This window comes from Xenopus tropicalis, chromosome 2 (genome assembly GCF_000004195.4).
Source record: "Xenopus tropicalis strain Nigerian chromosome 2, UCB_Xtro_10.0, whole genome shotgun sequence".
Lineage (NCBI taxonomy): Eukaryota > Metazoa > Chordata > Amphibia > Anura > Pipidae > Xenopus > Xenopus tropicalis.
The window spans coordinates 34,409,809-34,426,556 of NC_030678.2; the positions used below are offsets into that span (position 1 = coordinate 34,409,809).

General features: G+C 39.9%; 1 protein-coding gene across 1 annotated transcript in view; it reads right to left on the bottom strand.

The window, feature by feature from the left end:
* Positions 1 to 2,854: 2,854 nt before the first annotated feature.
* supt6h (SPT6 homolog, histone chaperone) overlaps positions 2,855 to 16,748 on the bottom strand; it is a 31,518-nt gene continuing 17,624 nt past the window's right edge. Inside the window, exons 18-37 of the mRNA XM_012957453.3 lie at positions 15,481 to 15,620; positions 14,968 to 15,085; positions 14,105 to 14,181; positions 13,680 to 13,815; positions 12,788 to 12,925; positions 12,490 to 12,657; positions 12,109 to 12,236; positions 11,786 to 11,993; positions 11,329 to 11,476; positions 11,102 to 11,244; positions 10,870 to 11,010; positions 10,366 to 10,561; positions 10,004 to 10,242; positions 8,785 to 8,898; positions 7,335 to 7,459; positions 6,668 to 6,780; positions 6,100 to 6,177; positions 5,827 to 5,999; positions 4,498 to 4,706; positions 2,855 to 3,963 (exon numbers count right to left, since the gene is read on the bottom strand). Of these exons, the coding sequence (XP_012812907.1) occupies positions 3,777 to 3,963; positions 4,498 to 4,706; positions 5,827 to 5,999; positions 6,100 to 6,177; positions 6,668 to 6,780; positions 7,335 to 7,459; positions 8,785 to 8,898; positions 10,004 to 10,242; positions 10,366 to 10,561; positions 10,870 to 11,010; positions 11,102 to 11,244; positions 11,329 to 11,476; positions 11,786 to 11,993; positions 12,109 to 12,236; positions 12,490 to 12,657; positions 12,788 to 12,925; positions 13,680 to 13,815; positions 14,105 to 14,181; positions 14,968 to 15,085; positions 15,481 to 15,620 (2,979 nt within the window). The 3' untranslated portion in view covers positions 2,855 to 3,776. The remainder of the gene's footprint in view (positions 3,964 to 4,497; positions 4,707 to 5,826; positions 6,000 to 6,099; positions 6,178 to 6,667; positions 6,781 to 7,334; positions 7,460 to 8,784; positions 8,899 to 10,003; positions 10,243 to 10,365; positions 10,562 to 10,869; positions 11,011 to 11,101; positions 11,245 to 11,328; positions 11,477 to 11,785; positions 11,994 to 12,108; positions 12,237 to 12,489; positions 12,658 to 12,787; positions 12,926 to 13,679; positions 13,816 to 14,104; positions 14,182 to 14,967; positions 15,086 to 15,480; positions 15,621 to 16,748) is intronic.

A 16,748-nucleotide genomic window follows, 5' to 3' on the forward strand; every position in this document is an offset into this window, starting at 1 on the left:
AATCAATAACCGATACAAGAGGTGAAGAGAGCCCTGCCCAAAAGAGCTTACAATCTACAAATATGCCTGCAGTTCAAGTATAGTAAGGCTGCCACTGAAGTGTCAGACTGGTTCGGCAGCTCATCTGCCTGTGTATGGGCACCTCTATCAGTTCATTGATTTGGTTCTGTATGACCGCTCCTATGCCTGCCATTTTAATGCAATCATTTGGCCCTAGGGCCAAACAATCAAATTAACTCAATATCAGGAATACATCCACTTGTTGGGCAACTTCACCAAACGTGGATTGCAATGTGTATGGCCACTTTAATCCAACCATCAACTTGCTGACTTGCGTCCTCTGTGCCTATGCTCATTCTAGGGCCAAACAATCAAATTAACCTAATATTGCCCACTTTAGGTGGGCATATCAGGAAAAGATCAGCTTGTTTGGCAACTTCACCAATGGCCATCTTAATCCAACCAACTGAAAGATCTTATCATACTACTTTGGCTCCTTCAGCAGGCTCGGGGTTGGCCAGATATAAAATCCCTCTTGAAGACATCAGTGGAGCATGTTAAGTGCTTTTATAATCACTTCATTTCCTGTTGGTGAGAACCGGCAGTGGGCTGCAGACAGCGGCTTTGTACAGCAGCCCTATGAAGGCATACACAATATGAACAATGCGGGATGAATTAGCCCGAGACATTGCAGAGCATGAATGTTGTTTAATACCCGTCAGCTCTCAGCATGCAGTAACAATCACTGTGAGCACTTCTGCATACATTTCATGAGGACAGATGTGAGGTTTCTATTCAATGCAGCAGCAGCATGTAGGCCACTGACCAGCAGGTGGGGTAGTTGTACAACTGCTTTTCCCAGCCAAATGGAATGAACAAAGCTGATGTGCTGCACTTTTCCTCACTGGGAGGAGGAGGAGGAATCTCAACAATGTGCTTGGTCTTAAATCTGCAGGTAGATATCAGTTCAGCCTCACCGTAGGCTCCAAGAGCACTGACAGCCAGAGAAAGGGACGGTCTTGAGTCTTACTGTTCCTACATCCAGGCTGAGCAGTCAGCTCGACCACTGGTTGGTGTTTCCAGGCAATGTGCATTCTCCAGTGGCCACTTTCCTTTTGCACCCATAAGACATTATAGCAATGTTAAATTCAATGTTCAAAACATGGCCCTTAAAGTGATACTGACGCCTAAAACTAAATCCTTTTTTAAATACATTATAACATTGTTTTTGCATGACCTTTATCGTTTTGCCATTTAACTATTTGCCTGATGCTTTTACATTCCCTATCTGATCCCCCATGTTTTTCTATGAGGGGGCGGCCATATTTGTGCAGCAGGAGGCCGTAAGCATTAGAAGCTGTAACTGACAGGCTGAAAAGGGACAGTCAGGTTGGCAACACAGTCAGGTTTAGGAACATCAGGTAACAATTACTTACAAAACCAGCCCTATCAGCGAAAAATGATCAACATGACCTATAGGGAACTTTTTATGTACATTCATAATTTGTAAAGTATTTTTTTCGCGTCAGTATCACTTTAATCAAACTTGGTAAAAGGTCAGGTATTGCTTGAAATGTTGCATTAATGCCTTTAATGTACAATAAAGAGATTTTGTAATTTGACGAACTGTAGTTCTGTTCCAGTTTAATCCCACCTACATCCAGGGCCACCATTAAAGGGGTAACCAGCCCTTTGTTGCCTATATAATGAATTCAATTTTTTTAAAGAAAAAAAATCACCCCAGCCGCCACTGCTGGAGACTTGCTGTCTAAATCCAGAGGCGGAGCTAGGGGTACCTTAGCAACCATAGAGCATTGCAAACAGAAGTGGCGCCACGCACAGCAGTGCCCATGCGCAGTTCCCAAGCTGCAGGGCGCAGACCTAAGGGTGACCTAGGGTGCCAACAGACCTAAATACAGCCCCCCTGCTTCTATATGAACTTTTCATCAGTGTAATCACTAGTTATTGGGCCCCATAAGTATATATTGAAACTGCTTATCAGTCACAGTCCCAAGGGTCTCCCTATAGTTCCTGGACCCGCACCAACCCTGCATCGCACAGGTAGAAGGTTTAAATTAACTCTCAGGCATGAATGAACTTTGTTCTGAAAGGTTCATAGTTTAATTCAGGACAACAACAAAGAAACTGGCAAAGGAAATGGAGGCACAAAGTACCAAAGGTATCAAAACCCACCATTCATTGCCAGGCTGTATTGCAAGAAAGAACCCCCGACTACTAGCCAGGCATAAAAAAGCCAGACTGAAGTTTGCATGCAAAGATCTAGCATGTGGAGAAGGGTCTTTTGGTCAGATAGGAAAATAGAACTGTCCGGCCATAATGATCATCCTAATGTATGCAGGAAGAACAAGAGCCAGAGAACACCATCCTAACTCTGAAGCATGGGGGGTGCACTTCAACAACAATTTAAAGACTCTTAGTTGATACAAAAGCCATTTATATTTATATAAATATAAATATTCACTCAATCAAATGACCAGTCATTTCTGGCTATTCTTTATTATATTTTTTCTCTCCCCACTTTTGTTTAAGTGTTACCAGTGCTATAACCATAGAAGGTGGCCCTGCGGGGAGGGGGGGCAGACCGCAGAGAGTCTGCTTCAGTTATAAAAATCCCACCCTCCCACTTTAGAGCTGGTGGGGAGTGGGGGACACGAGGGGTGGGCAGGCTGGCATGTGGACCTTGCTAGGGGTGGATGAGAGTGCAAAGTACTGTGAAGATTTGTGTGGGTGGGGGGGGGGCCCGGCCACATATAGTTATGCTATTGACCCTCACAGCACTAGTTACATCTTGGACTTTTAATCTTTTAGAATCGAAACAAATAACACAAAAACATTTTTCATTATTCAGACCATTTATTTGTCTGCTGCAATTACAAAAAGAAAAAAAAACAAAAAACCCCAAAAAAAACATGAAATCAGGGATTGGTGAGTAACTGTATAAATGCCAGCAGTATTTCCAGGTAGTTCCACACTGCAACATCTAGAATAAAGAAAAGGCTAAATCTGTAACTGCACGGTTTTTGCAGACTTTAAAAGAAACCTTGCTGCGAGCTGCACAAAGGGTTTAGCGCTCACACACAAATAAATACATCTGCCCAGCTCTAAACCAAGGGGTTCGGAGTGGGGGTTTGTTGCTGTGTTACTTCTTCTCATTTCAAATCATGATGTTCCTTGAGATAAGAGCAACGCAGGAATAGGAGGCAGCTATGCTATCCCTCTTACAAAAAAGTGTTCCACAAGTTTCCCATCAGCCCTTTGTTTTTCTCCTTATAAAGCAGTTCCAGCAGGCCTGACCATTCAGCACATTCAGTCAGGAGAGACGCGAAGAGATCTTTGCTACAGACCTGATTTTTTTTTTCTTCTAGTTTTTTTTGCATTCTTTGGCAGAATATGCAAGGAGTAAAAATAAAATTGAACCCCGTTCTCCATTTAAAACGTAGCTCATTAAAACAGTATCGATACAAAGAAACAGCTCCCTCTCTGCCTTAAGCAATGCTGCATTCATCAGAGCGACAGAATACTATACAAGAGATTTAAATAGTAATGGAGATGAGAAAAAAAAGGTTATCTTGCATTCGTCGAGACGGACTTCACGTGGCAGGTCCACCATACTTGGGTAAGGCTTTGTTCACATTAGGCCTTTAAACGTCACCAGGCTGGCTCGACCGAAGAACCATTCTATACAATTTTAAAAAATAAAAATTCAAGAAGCACCACCAGCCGCATAGGTTTATCTGCCTGGATCTCTTCTATCCCTATCGGTCCATTTCATCCAGAAGCGGAGTGGCATCCCCTGCCACTGACATAGGCGTGCTCTCGATCATGGGACTGGGAGATGGGCGCGGTGTTACCCGCTGCTTCTGCTTCCTCCGTTCTGCTTCCTTTTCCTGCAGCCACTGCTCTGCCATTTTTCCCCAGTCTATAGCTGTATGATTGTTTGATCTGAGGAGAAAGTTTAAAAATATAGTCAAAAACAAATAAACAAATTATAAACAAATGAAAGGATTCCCTTTCAAACACAAGATGGCACATATTTTCAGTTGGCTTAAATCTCAAATACAGACTTTCATCCTTGGCCTCTATGTGCCTAAAAAAGCTATATGTATGTGTACAAAGTAATGGATGTGAACTCCAATTGTACACAGTTTACAAAGCAGATCTCCCCTATACAGGTAATGAAATGCATTCCTGCTAAGTAAATCAGAAATCTGCAAAAAGCTCTCTGAACTTTCATAAATGGTTCATTTTAGACTATTATTCTTGATTATACAAGCAGTGCATATGGTCATTAAAAAAACAAATCTAAAAAAAGTTGCTTCTATAGCATTCATAGGGTCAATATACCCGATTTGTAATTTAACTTCCTATTAATGTTCTGTAAAACAAGGTGGCACAGAATGGTAGAACACCATTCAGCTATGATAATTCTGATAAAATATCCTCATGAATTAGTACATTCCCAACCCTTGTACTTACTTGGACTGCTGTCTGTGTCTGGAACTGCTTTGTGAATGGCTGGAGCTCTGCGAATGAGAGGACTGAGGAGTTGGTGCTGGGGTGGGTGTTGCGCTGGGCGGAAGCTGATGATACTGGGGAGTTGTGATTGGCTGGCTTGGGGTTGCGTACGAATAGCTTGGGGTCATCAGAGGCGTGGCCACAGGCTGCTGGGCAGGGGTAGCAAAAACCTGATAAACAAAAAAACATATTTCAATATTAGAAAAAATGTAAGTTTTAAATTAAATTCTCTGCACAAATCCCCTTTAAAAAGGTGTGTTTCTTGGCAAAAGAACAAAGCCTTTCAGGGCTTATTAGATTTTACAGTTCTTCACTTTTGTCAAAAAACAATCCAAGTGACAAAGATTCCTCATACAATTATAACTGAAACAGGTACGTCCATCTGTAGCACTCATTGTTTCTAATCAATTCAAATCCTTAAAGGAAAAGTAACGCTAACATTTTTAAGCTAAAAAATCTATTCTACCCTCCCCCAATAATTGCCCTATCCTGAAAACTATTTGTTATTTTGAATGCTTTAGAAGTAAATACCTTGTAAACTTGGCTTCCGGTCATTTGAACAAAGCCGATATGGCCATGCAGGAGAAAGTATCGGGTGAAGAATCAACTATGCGGTGATCGATTGATGGAGCCTAGCCTGACTCAGAAGTTAGCTTGGAACAGTATTTTTAAAAAGCAAATCTTTGCTTTCTAAGGGCGAAGACACAAGGCGATTAGTCGCGGCGACTTTCCGCCCATAGAGTACAATTGTGTCGCCGCGACAAATCGCACGCGGATTAGTCGCTGTGACTTTTCAAAAAGTTGCGGCGACTAATCGCCCCGTGTGTCTTTGCCCTAAGGGTTCCTGCACTGGGGCAGTGTAAAATTCAAAGATTTTGGAAGACTTAGAATATCAAAGTCTACATCCTTCTATAATCTGATATGAACTTCACCTTTAAACTAAGAATGCACTAAATCCAGGGTTCAGGATTCGGCCAACTCCATGCATCTGGTCAAACCGAAGCCTTAAAAATCATCATGTGATTGTATCACATAAACATGGAAGGTGAAAATGTTTCCCTGCACTAACCCTTCCTTATCCTACAAATTAGGCAAACATTCCTTTCCTGTGTTTTCTTTTGTTCAATATAAGTCCAATAAGCAGATCTCATACTTTAAATGTAAAATGAACCCTCCATGCCCTGAGTGGAAGAATTTTTATTTAAAAAAAAAAAAAAAAAAAAAAAAAACACAGACTGAATTGTAGTTTTTTTTTCCCCTAAAAGAGTATTTTCTTGTTCTTATACTCACGTGATATGCGCTGCTGCCACCACCACTGCCGCCACCATAGCCATACTGGCTGGATGCCCACTGTGCAGGTGTGGCATTGGGATTCTGTCCGTGCTGCCCCGTTACGGCAGCAATAGCATTAAACATCTGCGATGTCATGTTTTGCGGGAGGGCATTGACTGCACGGGTTAGATCTGAAATCAAAATACCAAGGAAAAAAAGGGGGTTAAATGCAGTAAGTGATAGTGATGTTATAAAGGGAGGTAAATGGCCTACAAGCAATTGTGCGGTCACCTGCAAGGTTGATGTTGGCTGGGGTGGCATTGACAGAGGCTGGAGTCCGTGTTCTGCTGCTGCTGCTTGGTGTGATACCTGAAGGAAATAAAAGCATGTTTCATGTCCATTCTAGCAGATAATGATGGGGATCTTATTAAAACAGCAACACTAAACTTAGGGTGGCGATATGCTTGTTTGGCGATCTTCTTCTGCTCTATCGGGCTAATTCAATCAAATTACATCAACGTGCATAGATGTCATTTTGCCGAGGACCACATCAATGAGCCAATGCATTCTCCGATCAGACATTGCATCCAACAACAAAAAGTCTCTGCCCCATAAAATTTACAACCAGAGCTGCATATAATAATTAAGGACTTTGGTAAACTAGGTACTTTGTTTACTTCCAACAAGCCTCAATCCATGGTGATACTCTGCATGAGAGTATGGATTCTCATTCTCCTCATGTTACTGAGCAAGTGCCAGGTAAGAGATCAGTCCAAGTAAAGCCAAAGATACCCGCTTACGTTCATTAACAGGTAAATACACATATAGCACCTGTGACCACTAGTGGGACTTTTCTCACCTGGTACAGGGTCCTGGTAATGGTCTTTGAACCACCTAAAAAGTCCATTGACAGTTGGAAAAATCTGTCCCCTGTAACGAAAGCCTTCAGGCGTCACAGTCACATATTCCACCCTTGAAAAGAAAACAATGATTTCAGCTGTGAGCACTGCACACAAATGTATTTCATTTGGGTAAAGAAAATGAAAAAGTATCAAAAATACTACTAGCTTTAACAATTGCATTTTTAAAAGGAAAAGTGATGAGACTTTTGATTAGATTGTTAAAGACTCTGTGTAACATAAGCTACACTGCCCCTCTGTATTCATCCCTTCCCTTTGACTCCTCTGAACTTGTGAGCCAAGTAAAAGGATCCTTGGATTCTTTTACCTTGTGTTCTTCTAAAAGAAACAAGTAAAATCAATGTAAAAGTCTCCTAGAGGATCTCTAAGGGTCACTTGCTAAATTGCCCCCTGCTATGGGGGCAGCACCAAAGTTCTGAAATGGTTACTATCAAGGGTGATTTCAGGCCCAAGAATCAAAAGCTTTACAGGAATGGCTTAGAATGCAGAGGTTAACATGTCTGGCACCCAGCAGGGTATAGTACGATAGTAATAATAGTAATAGTAATAATGTATGCACATACAATTAACAAATCATTATTATATCAGTATCAGTATCACACCTACCTTGGTTTAGCTCGTGGCTGGTACCCCAAAAGGAATTTCCCAGGAAGTTCCTTGCATGCAGAGATGTAATATGGAATGAAAGTTGGCTTTTCCTTCTTTGTTTTTATTAGAAGTTCTTCTAGTTTCTAGATAAAAACATAAGGCACATTTCTAAGCAGAATTACAATGATAAACTCTAACACTGGCCTTAAAACAGGATATTTTGCCACAGTATGGGAGACATGGGTTTAAATGGTTTACCTGCTGGCTTGAACCACAGGACAGTAAAGCTGGTTATACACGTAACAATAAAATCGTACAAAACTAATTTTTGTATGATTCTCGGTCCGCATGTGGGCTCAGAATTATTGTCCCGATAATTTTCTTGCCATGGCGACCGGTTGTTTAGTTGATAAGCCAGGTTAGAAAATTTCAGTTGGATAACTATAAAATCTGGGCATGTATTGTGTATCTGATGGGATCCTTGGGGGACCTACCTTTCGTCCGATTGGTGCCTGCCAACTATTTCATGTTCAGAACTTTCTCCAATTTGTATTTCAAAAGCTTTATCTTACAATTTCAGTCTGAAGGTTAGTTTTTCAGTGTTGCACTTAAACGTACAACTGATATCGGAAAGTTCATTGGAAGAAAATCTGAACGTGTATGGCCACTTTAAGAATGACCTCAGGTTTTCGGTGTCCTTTCAGAATGTAGACTCTTTGCAGCGACCTTCGGTATTACCCTAAGTCTAACAACCATGGCGTGACATGGGACAGATTTGATTTGCGCCCACCAGCTTTTTGCATAATGATAGAAAATATAAGTCTCAAACCTTCTGATAGATGTTTCAGATTTCCAATAATTGTAACTGAAATCAGTATTTTGCCCTTTGGATGCTCTGCACTGCGTGGCAGCCTGCATTACTCCCTCAACTACCTTGTGCCCTTCATGTGCATTTGGCTCAAGCCTTGCTTTATTTTTTTGTCTTTTTGATATTCTGCATACAAATGTATTTCATTTGGGTAAAGAAAATAAAAAAGCAAGTATCAAAAATAGTACTAGCTTTAACATTTGAATTTTTAAAAGGAAAAGTGATAACACTTTTGATGAGATTGTTATAGACTCTGTGTAACATAAGCTACACTGCCCCTCTGTAACTGCCAAGTAAAAGGATAGGATGCCAATATGTACTGAAAAAGCCAAATTGTCAGATAAAATCTGGCAGCGTATGGCCACCTTTATACCCGATACTCCATTTTAAGATTAAATGCAGGATATATGATGAACCAACAGCAATCACCATAAGCCATCTTTTGGAAAAGGTCTCTTTCTACAGGGCATGTAGGCCTTTCAATACGTAATTTTTCAGGAAATGACATAAAAGGCACATAATGAAAGTAACACTTCATTTCCCCCCTGTGTTAATGATATGGAAAGTATAAAGAGATTTTTATTAACACTGGTTACTTACTTTTTTTTCTCCATTGTTACAATCTTGAAAATATTTATGGTTTATCAGATCCCTTGCAAAAGATGCCATCGGCTGCACAAATCTGGCAATGATTTCATCAAGGTCCTCAAACTCCTGCAAAAGTCCATAACACGACATCAGCCAAACAGTGTAAGAAAGTGTAAAAACAATGTGCTCAAAAAGCTAACAAGAGACCTTTGCACTATGTGGCATTGAGCTAATGTTCCGTCTTAAGCCATTAAAGGCTCAGGCAGGCTCATTGCTGTTATCATCAACTTGTCTTCAACTTGTCACTTAAGATGGCCATTCACCTAAAGATCTGCTTAATCTGCTGTCCTAGAGGTGGATGATGCCAAACCATCAGATCACAATAACAGCAAATGCCAGATTTGAATCCAGATTATTAGTCAGGCAGGCCTGTTGGAGGGCCACACACACAGAAAGACCAAAAAGGCAGCTTTTATTGACCCCTGTATGGCCACATTTACACAAAACAATTATCAGGATATACAACCCATTGGTCTAGCCATGCTGTGTTTTTTTTTCAAGATTCAAAGATACTAATGGAAATATGCCGTTAATACAAATACATTTTGCTACAACCACACCACCTGCTGGTCAGTTTCCAACTGTGATATAATTGAGGAAATTATCAGAAGAAAGAAAGAGGGCTGGTCTAAGGTTCTTCTGTTTAAGAAAAATGTGAGAAAAGTTATCTGAGGTTTCTAATGTTTTTCCTATAGACAGTCAGCACCAAACTGGATTCCAGTCTTTCTCTGGGTGCACATTCCTCCGGGTTTACCTCACGGGAGCAAAATCTCTTTAATTTGGAGTGCTGTTCATAATTGATCTTAAAACCACCTTAATTCACAACTACATTTTCAACTACACTTTATTCATCAACTACACCACGGTCGGAAACATACCAGCAGGTGGCGCTGTTATAACAAAATGCCATTCATATTAACAGTACATATTTTCCATTACATCTTGGAAAAACTTCTGGGATTCCCCTTTAGAATTCCCCAGCTTGATATTTCATAGCTCTGTCTACCACAGAATAATTTTTATCCTTTATTTATATAGCATTGACATATTCCACAGCCCTTTTGACACCATTCAGTGTAGCTGTACACTGGGGCACATTCACACACATTATGATCATTATGAAGCAACTTGACAGATGAAGAGTGCAAATTATGCATATTTAGGCCATTACCTCATTGTTAATCCAGAGAGTAGATCCCAAACTGAAAGCATTTTCCTTGCCTTCCTCCCTTACATCCACATGCTGGTAAATACCTTCACAGACTTTCCATGTTACAGTCAAATGGTTTTCACCCTTACTGCTGGGGCGGATGATTACATCACCTTGGTCCATGGTTTCCATCATCTTTTCAGCTTGTTTAAAATTAATGTTGTGGAATGAAGGGTGGGCAATAACTCGCTTTATGTATGCTGCAATGGAGATCAACGTGGAAGTCAACAAGGGTGAATGCTCTTGCAAGATGTATATACATTTCTTAAAATGTTAAAGAGGCTAGAAATTAAGTATATGGTAGCTCCAAAAGAAACACTTACTTGTACGCTGCTGTTTCTTCTTAAATTCCTCTTCTTGCTTATGATCAGCCGACTCTGTGTCAAAGTCATAATATGTGTCCTTGGGCAGCTTCCACTCATTGTTCTTGTCCATCAGGTCTGATGTCCGGCAGGTCAAGTCAACACTAAATTTTTCAATGTTAATCTTCATTATCCGGCAATGAACAGTCATTCCCACCTAAAGAATTCACATAGGTTTTTATTACTCAGTTAACTCTCTTCTTATTCTCTTCTATTTTTCTGGTCAATTTAGGGCTAATTATAAAACAGAGCGTATATTATATATCTGCTGCTTCCTTCTGCATTCTTTACAAATACTAATATTTAACTAAACCACAACACTTTCTTGTAAAGTAAACAATGCCTTTAAAGCAAGACAAATACGTCATGTTTAACCCCTAACAATATCACAAAGTACCTTATTTTTTTGCAAAAGGAATAATAAATCCATACATTCCTCTAGAGTCTAGACTTAAAGTCACATACCTTTACTCGTTCCTCTGGTCGCTTCACCGCTTTATCACTAATAAACTTGGTTGGGATGAATCCAGTCACACTATTGTCTAGCCTTGTTTTAACCCCAATTGCCTGACCAGGACAAGAGCCACTGTCAAAGTGATTCCATACCTACAAGACAGAAAAAAACCCACACCAGTGCTGCAGATTATAAACCAAGAGGGGGAAAATGCAGCAATATTTTTATTTGCTTAGACTTTACCTCACTAAGTTCTGGGAAGTTATCCTGTTGGCAAAATGGACACTGCCAGAGACCAGTTTCATCATTCCTAATAGCCTGATCATAGGTTTCTCCTTGGGGTCGTCTGTGTGCAATTCCAGTCACATTACAAGTGATCAACTTGCCTGTAAGAGGAGAAATGCCCTTATTACACCAAACAATTTCAGTACTTAAAAAGTGATGAAGTCAAAAAAGTTCACGTTTTTTACCTATATAGAATGTCTCAGGGGTCTCCCGAGTTAACATGTTAAAGACCTCCTCTGGGTTAGGTGACCGATAAGTTGTCCTGAGGTCTTTGTATCTACAGCTGAGCTCAGCACGAATATCATACAAAGTAATGTGTTTATCACCGTACCCCTAGAGAAAGATAAAATTTAATTGAGAGCACATAATATTTAGGTTTATTATTATTTCCAGCTCTTTGTAAAAACCACAATGGGCACCCAATCTATAAAAGCATTTGCAGCCACGGCAAACTATAAACCATTAGAACTGAAATATTGGTTTAATTTATTTAGGACTGGTAAAGAAATGATAGACAAAAAAAGGCAAAGGCAAAAATGATATACCAGCTTGTTAAAATGCTATTGGGTAGAGACAATTCCCACACATTAAGCTCAAACAAAAATTGGCATAAAATATCTGAAGGATTTATTTTTTACAGACCTGTCTCTCGAGCTCCTCTGCAAAAGCATCTAAATCTAAGTCTTTTAATCTTTCTGGGTTTTCCAGAATCTCCTCCAGGGCTCCTGCAGGGTTGGCATCCTCTGCCGACTCATCATATTCTAATGCATCAACAGCCATCTTCCTGGCCCATTCATAGGTCTCAGGATGTACACGAGAACCATCCAACACCTCAATATAGGAGTCCGTACTAGTAGAAAAAGCAGTGGCATTTTAAATGGCTTTGAACAGGAATGGAAGAGGAGCAACAAAAGCATATGAACTGGTAGATAGTTAAAACCAAGGGGGGAAAAAAGAGAACTGACCTATCACCAAGAGAATTTGTGTCTATCTTAACAAAGCCGGCACAATTGATGAAAACCTTTGGTCCCATGTGGCACATAGTGACCAACTGTGTGCGGTTTTCAAGGCGTGTGTTGTTCTGTTTTAAAATCTGTTTGACAGAAAAAAAATGTTTGTTATAAGTGTTTCATAGATACTAACAGACAAACATTTAAGTAATATGGACCATTCATTTGATTTGTACAGCGTTACATGTACCATCACTACTAGCAGAAATACTTATTCGTCATAATATCATATTATATATGTGGCAGGCTGATGAGCGTCCTGTGCAAGATCCTTCTAGTTTTTGTGCTATCATTCTCTTATCTTGAAGGCAATCCATGTTGTGACACACAACTTACTTTGAGCAGATGTGCACCTTTACGTGGTCCAAGTCCACAGACATACTGGATCAGAGCCTGTGTATAAGGGTGAGCAATGGCTCTGTTAACATCAACTCCCACCTCATTTACTCGGTTAATGAACTCGCAATAGAGGGAATTTAATAGCTCTTCTTTAACTACATGTTCCTGGAAGAAAAATAAAGAAAAAGAATCACTCAGTTATCATTCTATGACTTGTAAATAGAGTATATACAACATCTGATAAATGATAGCTCTATCCCAGCTTTCAATGCTAAGAGAAGAGATTGAGGAGTACCTGCAGCGGATGCAGTTTCAAGCACAGAATATCGTCATCAGTGCTGCAGACCTGAGCAAATTCAATCAAGGGGTCCTGAATGCGGCGAGCAATGGAAACGGCCTGACGAAGAACTGGTGGATAGTCTCGGAAATCAGTCTGTTAATAATAGAGCAGAGCACAGGCTGATGATGATTATGAAGCAATGAAATGCAGCGACATTCTGAGCTGTGCCCATTAATGTAGCCCAGTCTTTAAAGGGAAGGAAAGGTTCTGATTAACATTTTTAAAATTAGTTTTGGGTAAAGGCTTCGATTTTTAAAAGAATAGTAACACTAAAACTTTTTAAGTAAAAATCCATTCTACTCCCCACCCTCCAATAACACTTCTATCCAGGACAAAGTTAATTATTTTTAATGTTTTAAGTGTTAAAGATTTCAAAGAGGTTGTTCACTGATTAAATTTTGTGGGGGATTACATAAGTTACTGCTTTTCATTCCAACCATACGCACCTCTGTAACTTACACGTTGTCCCCCTTACTTATGTTTAAGGGTAATGGCACAAGGGGATATTTGTTGCCCAAGGTTAAATCTCAGCTACTGAGGGCGACACATCCCCCCAAAATGCTTTCCAACCAGCAATAAAGTGAATCACTGGTAGGAAAACACATGCGGTGCTTTGTATTCCTAAATCGCCCTAAGTTCAGGCAACTTTGGAAAATGAAGCTATGCTTTTCAACCGGCGATTCACTTTATTGATGGTGGGAAATCTTTTAGGGGAGGTTTATCATCCCTATTAGCGAGATTAATTGCAGGCGACAAACCTCCCAGTGTGCTATTACCCTGTAAATACAAAAAATCCTACATTTTGGTACAGAAGATGATTCTATGATATGTGTAGGCACAGGCTCACCTCAGATTTTTTGCTGTTCATATACAAGACAGCCAATTCATTATCCACCATCTCCACTCCAATAGCGGACATTTGCTGCCCCTGCTCAAGTTCCTGCACAACGCGTTTAACATCTTCAACCATCATCTGGGCATCCCTGCAACACAGTGATTAAGGAAATATTAATGCTGGAGACCAAAGAGCCTGCATACGCTGAGATAAAGAATGCTCCATAGACTATAACAAAATCTAAAGATATGGTACATGGAGAATGTTTCAGCTGAGCAAAGTATCTGGTTCTGTAAGCAGAAAAGCAATCATCTGTGCATACTATAAGCTAACCTCTCATGTTTAAAGGAAACAAATGAAAGCTTCAAATAGACTATTAGGAAGGTGTTTTTCTTTTTTTTTTTTGCTGTAAAGAAATGCATAAACTACAACCTTACCTATTTTCACTAGCAATGGCAACAACATGAGGCTTCTTGCTTATTAAAAACTTCTTAAGCGTTTCCATATCACGTGCCTGAAACACAAGATGTGAAATGGTGGTCATGACCTTCCATTTTGACTCTAATTAGCAGACACAGCAACATCCACCATCATAAAAAGTCACACAGTTGGCACATGTAATTTAAATTAAGTCCAATGTATTACCCAATCAGATATAGTCCTTCTAAAAGATCATATTTGTGGAACAATCCAATGAAATTATATGACTTTTACAGTGCTCTGTATGATAGCAAAGCACACATTTCCTCTTGCCTCAATGCCACAGATGCCTCAGCCAACTACATGTTTTTTTAGCTCTAATAACAAAAAAAGCCTCTTTCCCCTTGTACATCTATGCTAGTGGTCACAAAATAAAAGGTTTAGATGAGCCAATTCTTCTGCTTAGGCCTCCTTACGATTTTATTCTGCCAGTCTCTGCAAAGAGGAATGATTTGTCCTTTGCCATAGGACTTTTTTTTCTAGGATAGCTTATTTCTCATCTGTGGAAGAGGGGAGGTGGCATCTTATATCCCCCTGAGTCTGACCAGAGTAAAATCAAGTACAGACAGGAGGCCTATTCCACCTTAGCTCCCTTATCGTCTAACAAAACAACACTATGAATTTGCTTTTGTTTTTGATCAGCTATAATAGAAAGTGGTAATTGTTGGAGGACCACATCAGAACAAGTAGCACTGCCCTAAAAGTCCTATTCTTACATTGCTAAAATCTTTCTGCACTGTAAGACAACAAAAAAGGAAGGATAAAGTTTTACAGTATAATGGAAAATTGGGACAATACACCTGCTGCATGCAAACCTTACTTTTCGTTCCCTCTCGTCCTCCCTCCAGGCATTCTTTCTCTTGGTGAAGTATGGGAGACGGAGGAAGTCTGTGACCTCACCCTCTCCATTAATCAGCGAACAGAACACAGGGTGATCTCTAGAAAACAAGAACACAAACAGATAACGAAAGAGATACAGAAAGGACTATCAAACCTTGTCAGCTGAAAAAGGACAGCATTAATACAAAGATCTATATCTGCCCAAGGAAATCAGTAGAGGCCAACCCTATTGACTGGGGGGATGACTTTAAGCATCTCAACATGAGACAATATGTAATTATGTAAGTGTTTCATTAAAAGGCTGAGCACCGATTGATAGATTTTCAGACTTATTAACATGCCTTCTAAGAGGTGTGGCATATCAAGTTGTCAGTTCTGCCTTTACAGGCCAGTAACACTAGCAAATAATAATAATACAATGAACGACCCACTAAAACATTCACTTTGTTTGCAATGCTATACTGTACTACAAAAGTATGCATTTTATTCATACCTAGCAGAAGAATATGCCATGCCTAATACTCTGATTCCTTTCCCCTGGTTTTCCTCCATGAAATCATCATCTTCTTCCACCTGGGTGTCTGGCCGGTATGATGCCACTTTAAGCCAGTTGTACAGTTTACGGCTACAGGACTGAGCAGAAGAAAGAAAATTGACATAAGCATCAGAATACAAAGAGGAATATGTAGGTCTGCATATAAAACAAAAAGGGGCTGATTCACTAAAGGTCGATAAAACGAGCGCTGTTTATAGCATGCGTTAAAAAATTTTATCGCTTCTAAAAAATCTATTCTACCGTCCCCCAATAATTACCCTATCCTGAAAACCATTTGTTATTTTGAATGCTTTAGAAGAAAATACCTGTTAAACTTGGCTTCCGGTCATTTGAACAAAGGCGATATGGCAATGCCGGGGAAAGTATCAGGGGATGCATCAACTGTGCGGCGATCGATGGATCGAGCCTAGCCTTCCTTCTGTATAGGAAGGAGTCAGGCTAGGCTCGATCAATCGATCGCCGCATAGTTGATGCTTCCCCTGATACTTTCCCCGGCATCGCCTTTGTTCAAATGACAGGAAGCCAAGTTTAACAGGTATTTTCTTCTAAAGCATTCAAAATAACAAATGATTTTCAGGATAGGGCAATTATTGGGGGAGGGTAGAATCGATTTTTTAGTTAAAAATTTTTAGTGTTACTTTTCCTTTAATGCACGATTCACTATAGGATACTTGCGTTAATTTAGACATGATGTTGTTTGCATGATTTAACTCGCGATAAGCGTTTTTCTTGCGTTATTTCCCGCGCGTGTGTTAATTCCCACTGCGTGCAATATATTTCGCCGCTTGCTATATTAGCACATGATTTAACGCACGTAACCATTACATTCGTAAAACTACTTTTCTGAAAATGACCATTTCCCTGAAAACTGGAGGCTGCATCACTCTAGGGCCAACACATACTTCCCACTGCAAAAAAAAATCCCACTGCAAAGTCCATGTTGTGTTGCCAAAAGCTCACAAACCACAATTTTCTTTAAGTACCGCCTGCCCCACGTAGGTGTTAATATTCACACAGACTAATGCGATATTTAGCGCGTCTAACGATTCTTATTTGTTATTTAGTGCATGCGATATGCCTCTTAACGCATGCAAAAATACTTTGATGAATCAATACTTATTTATCGCGTCAATTTTAACGCAAAAAAACATGCGATAAGCGTTATCACACTTTAGTGAATCAGCCCCAAAGTCTTTATATAATTT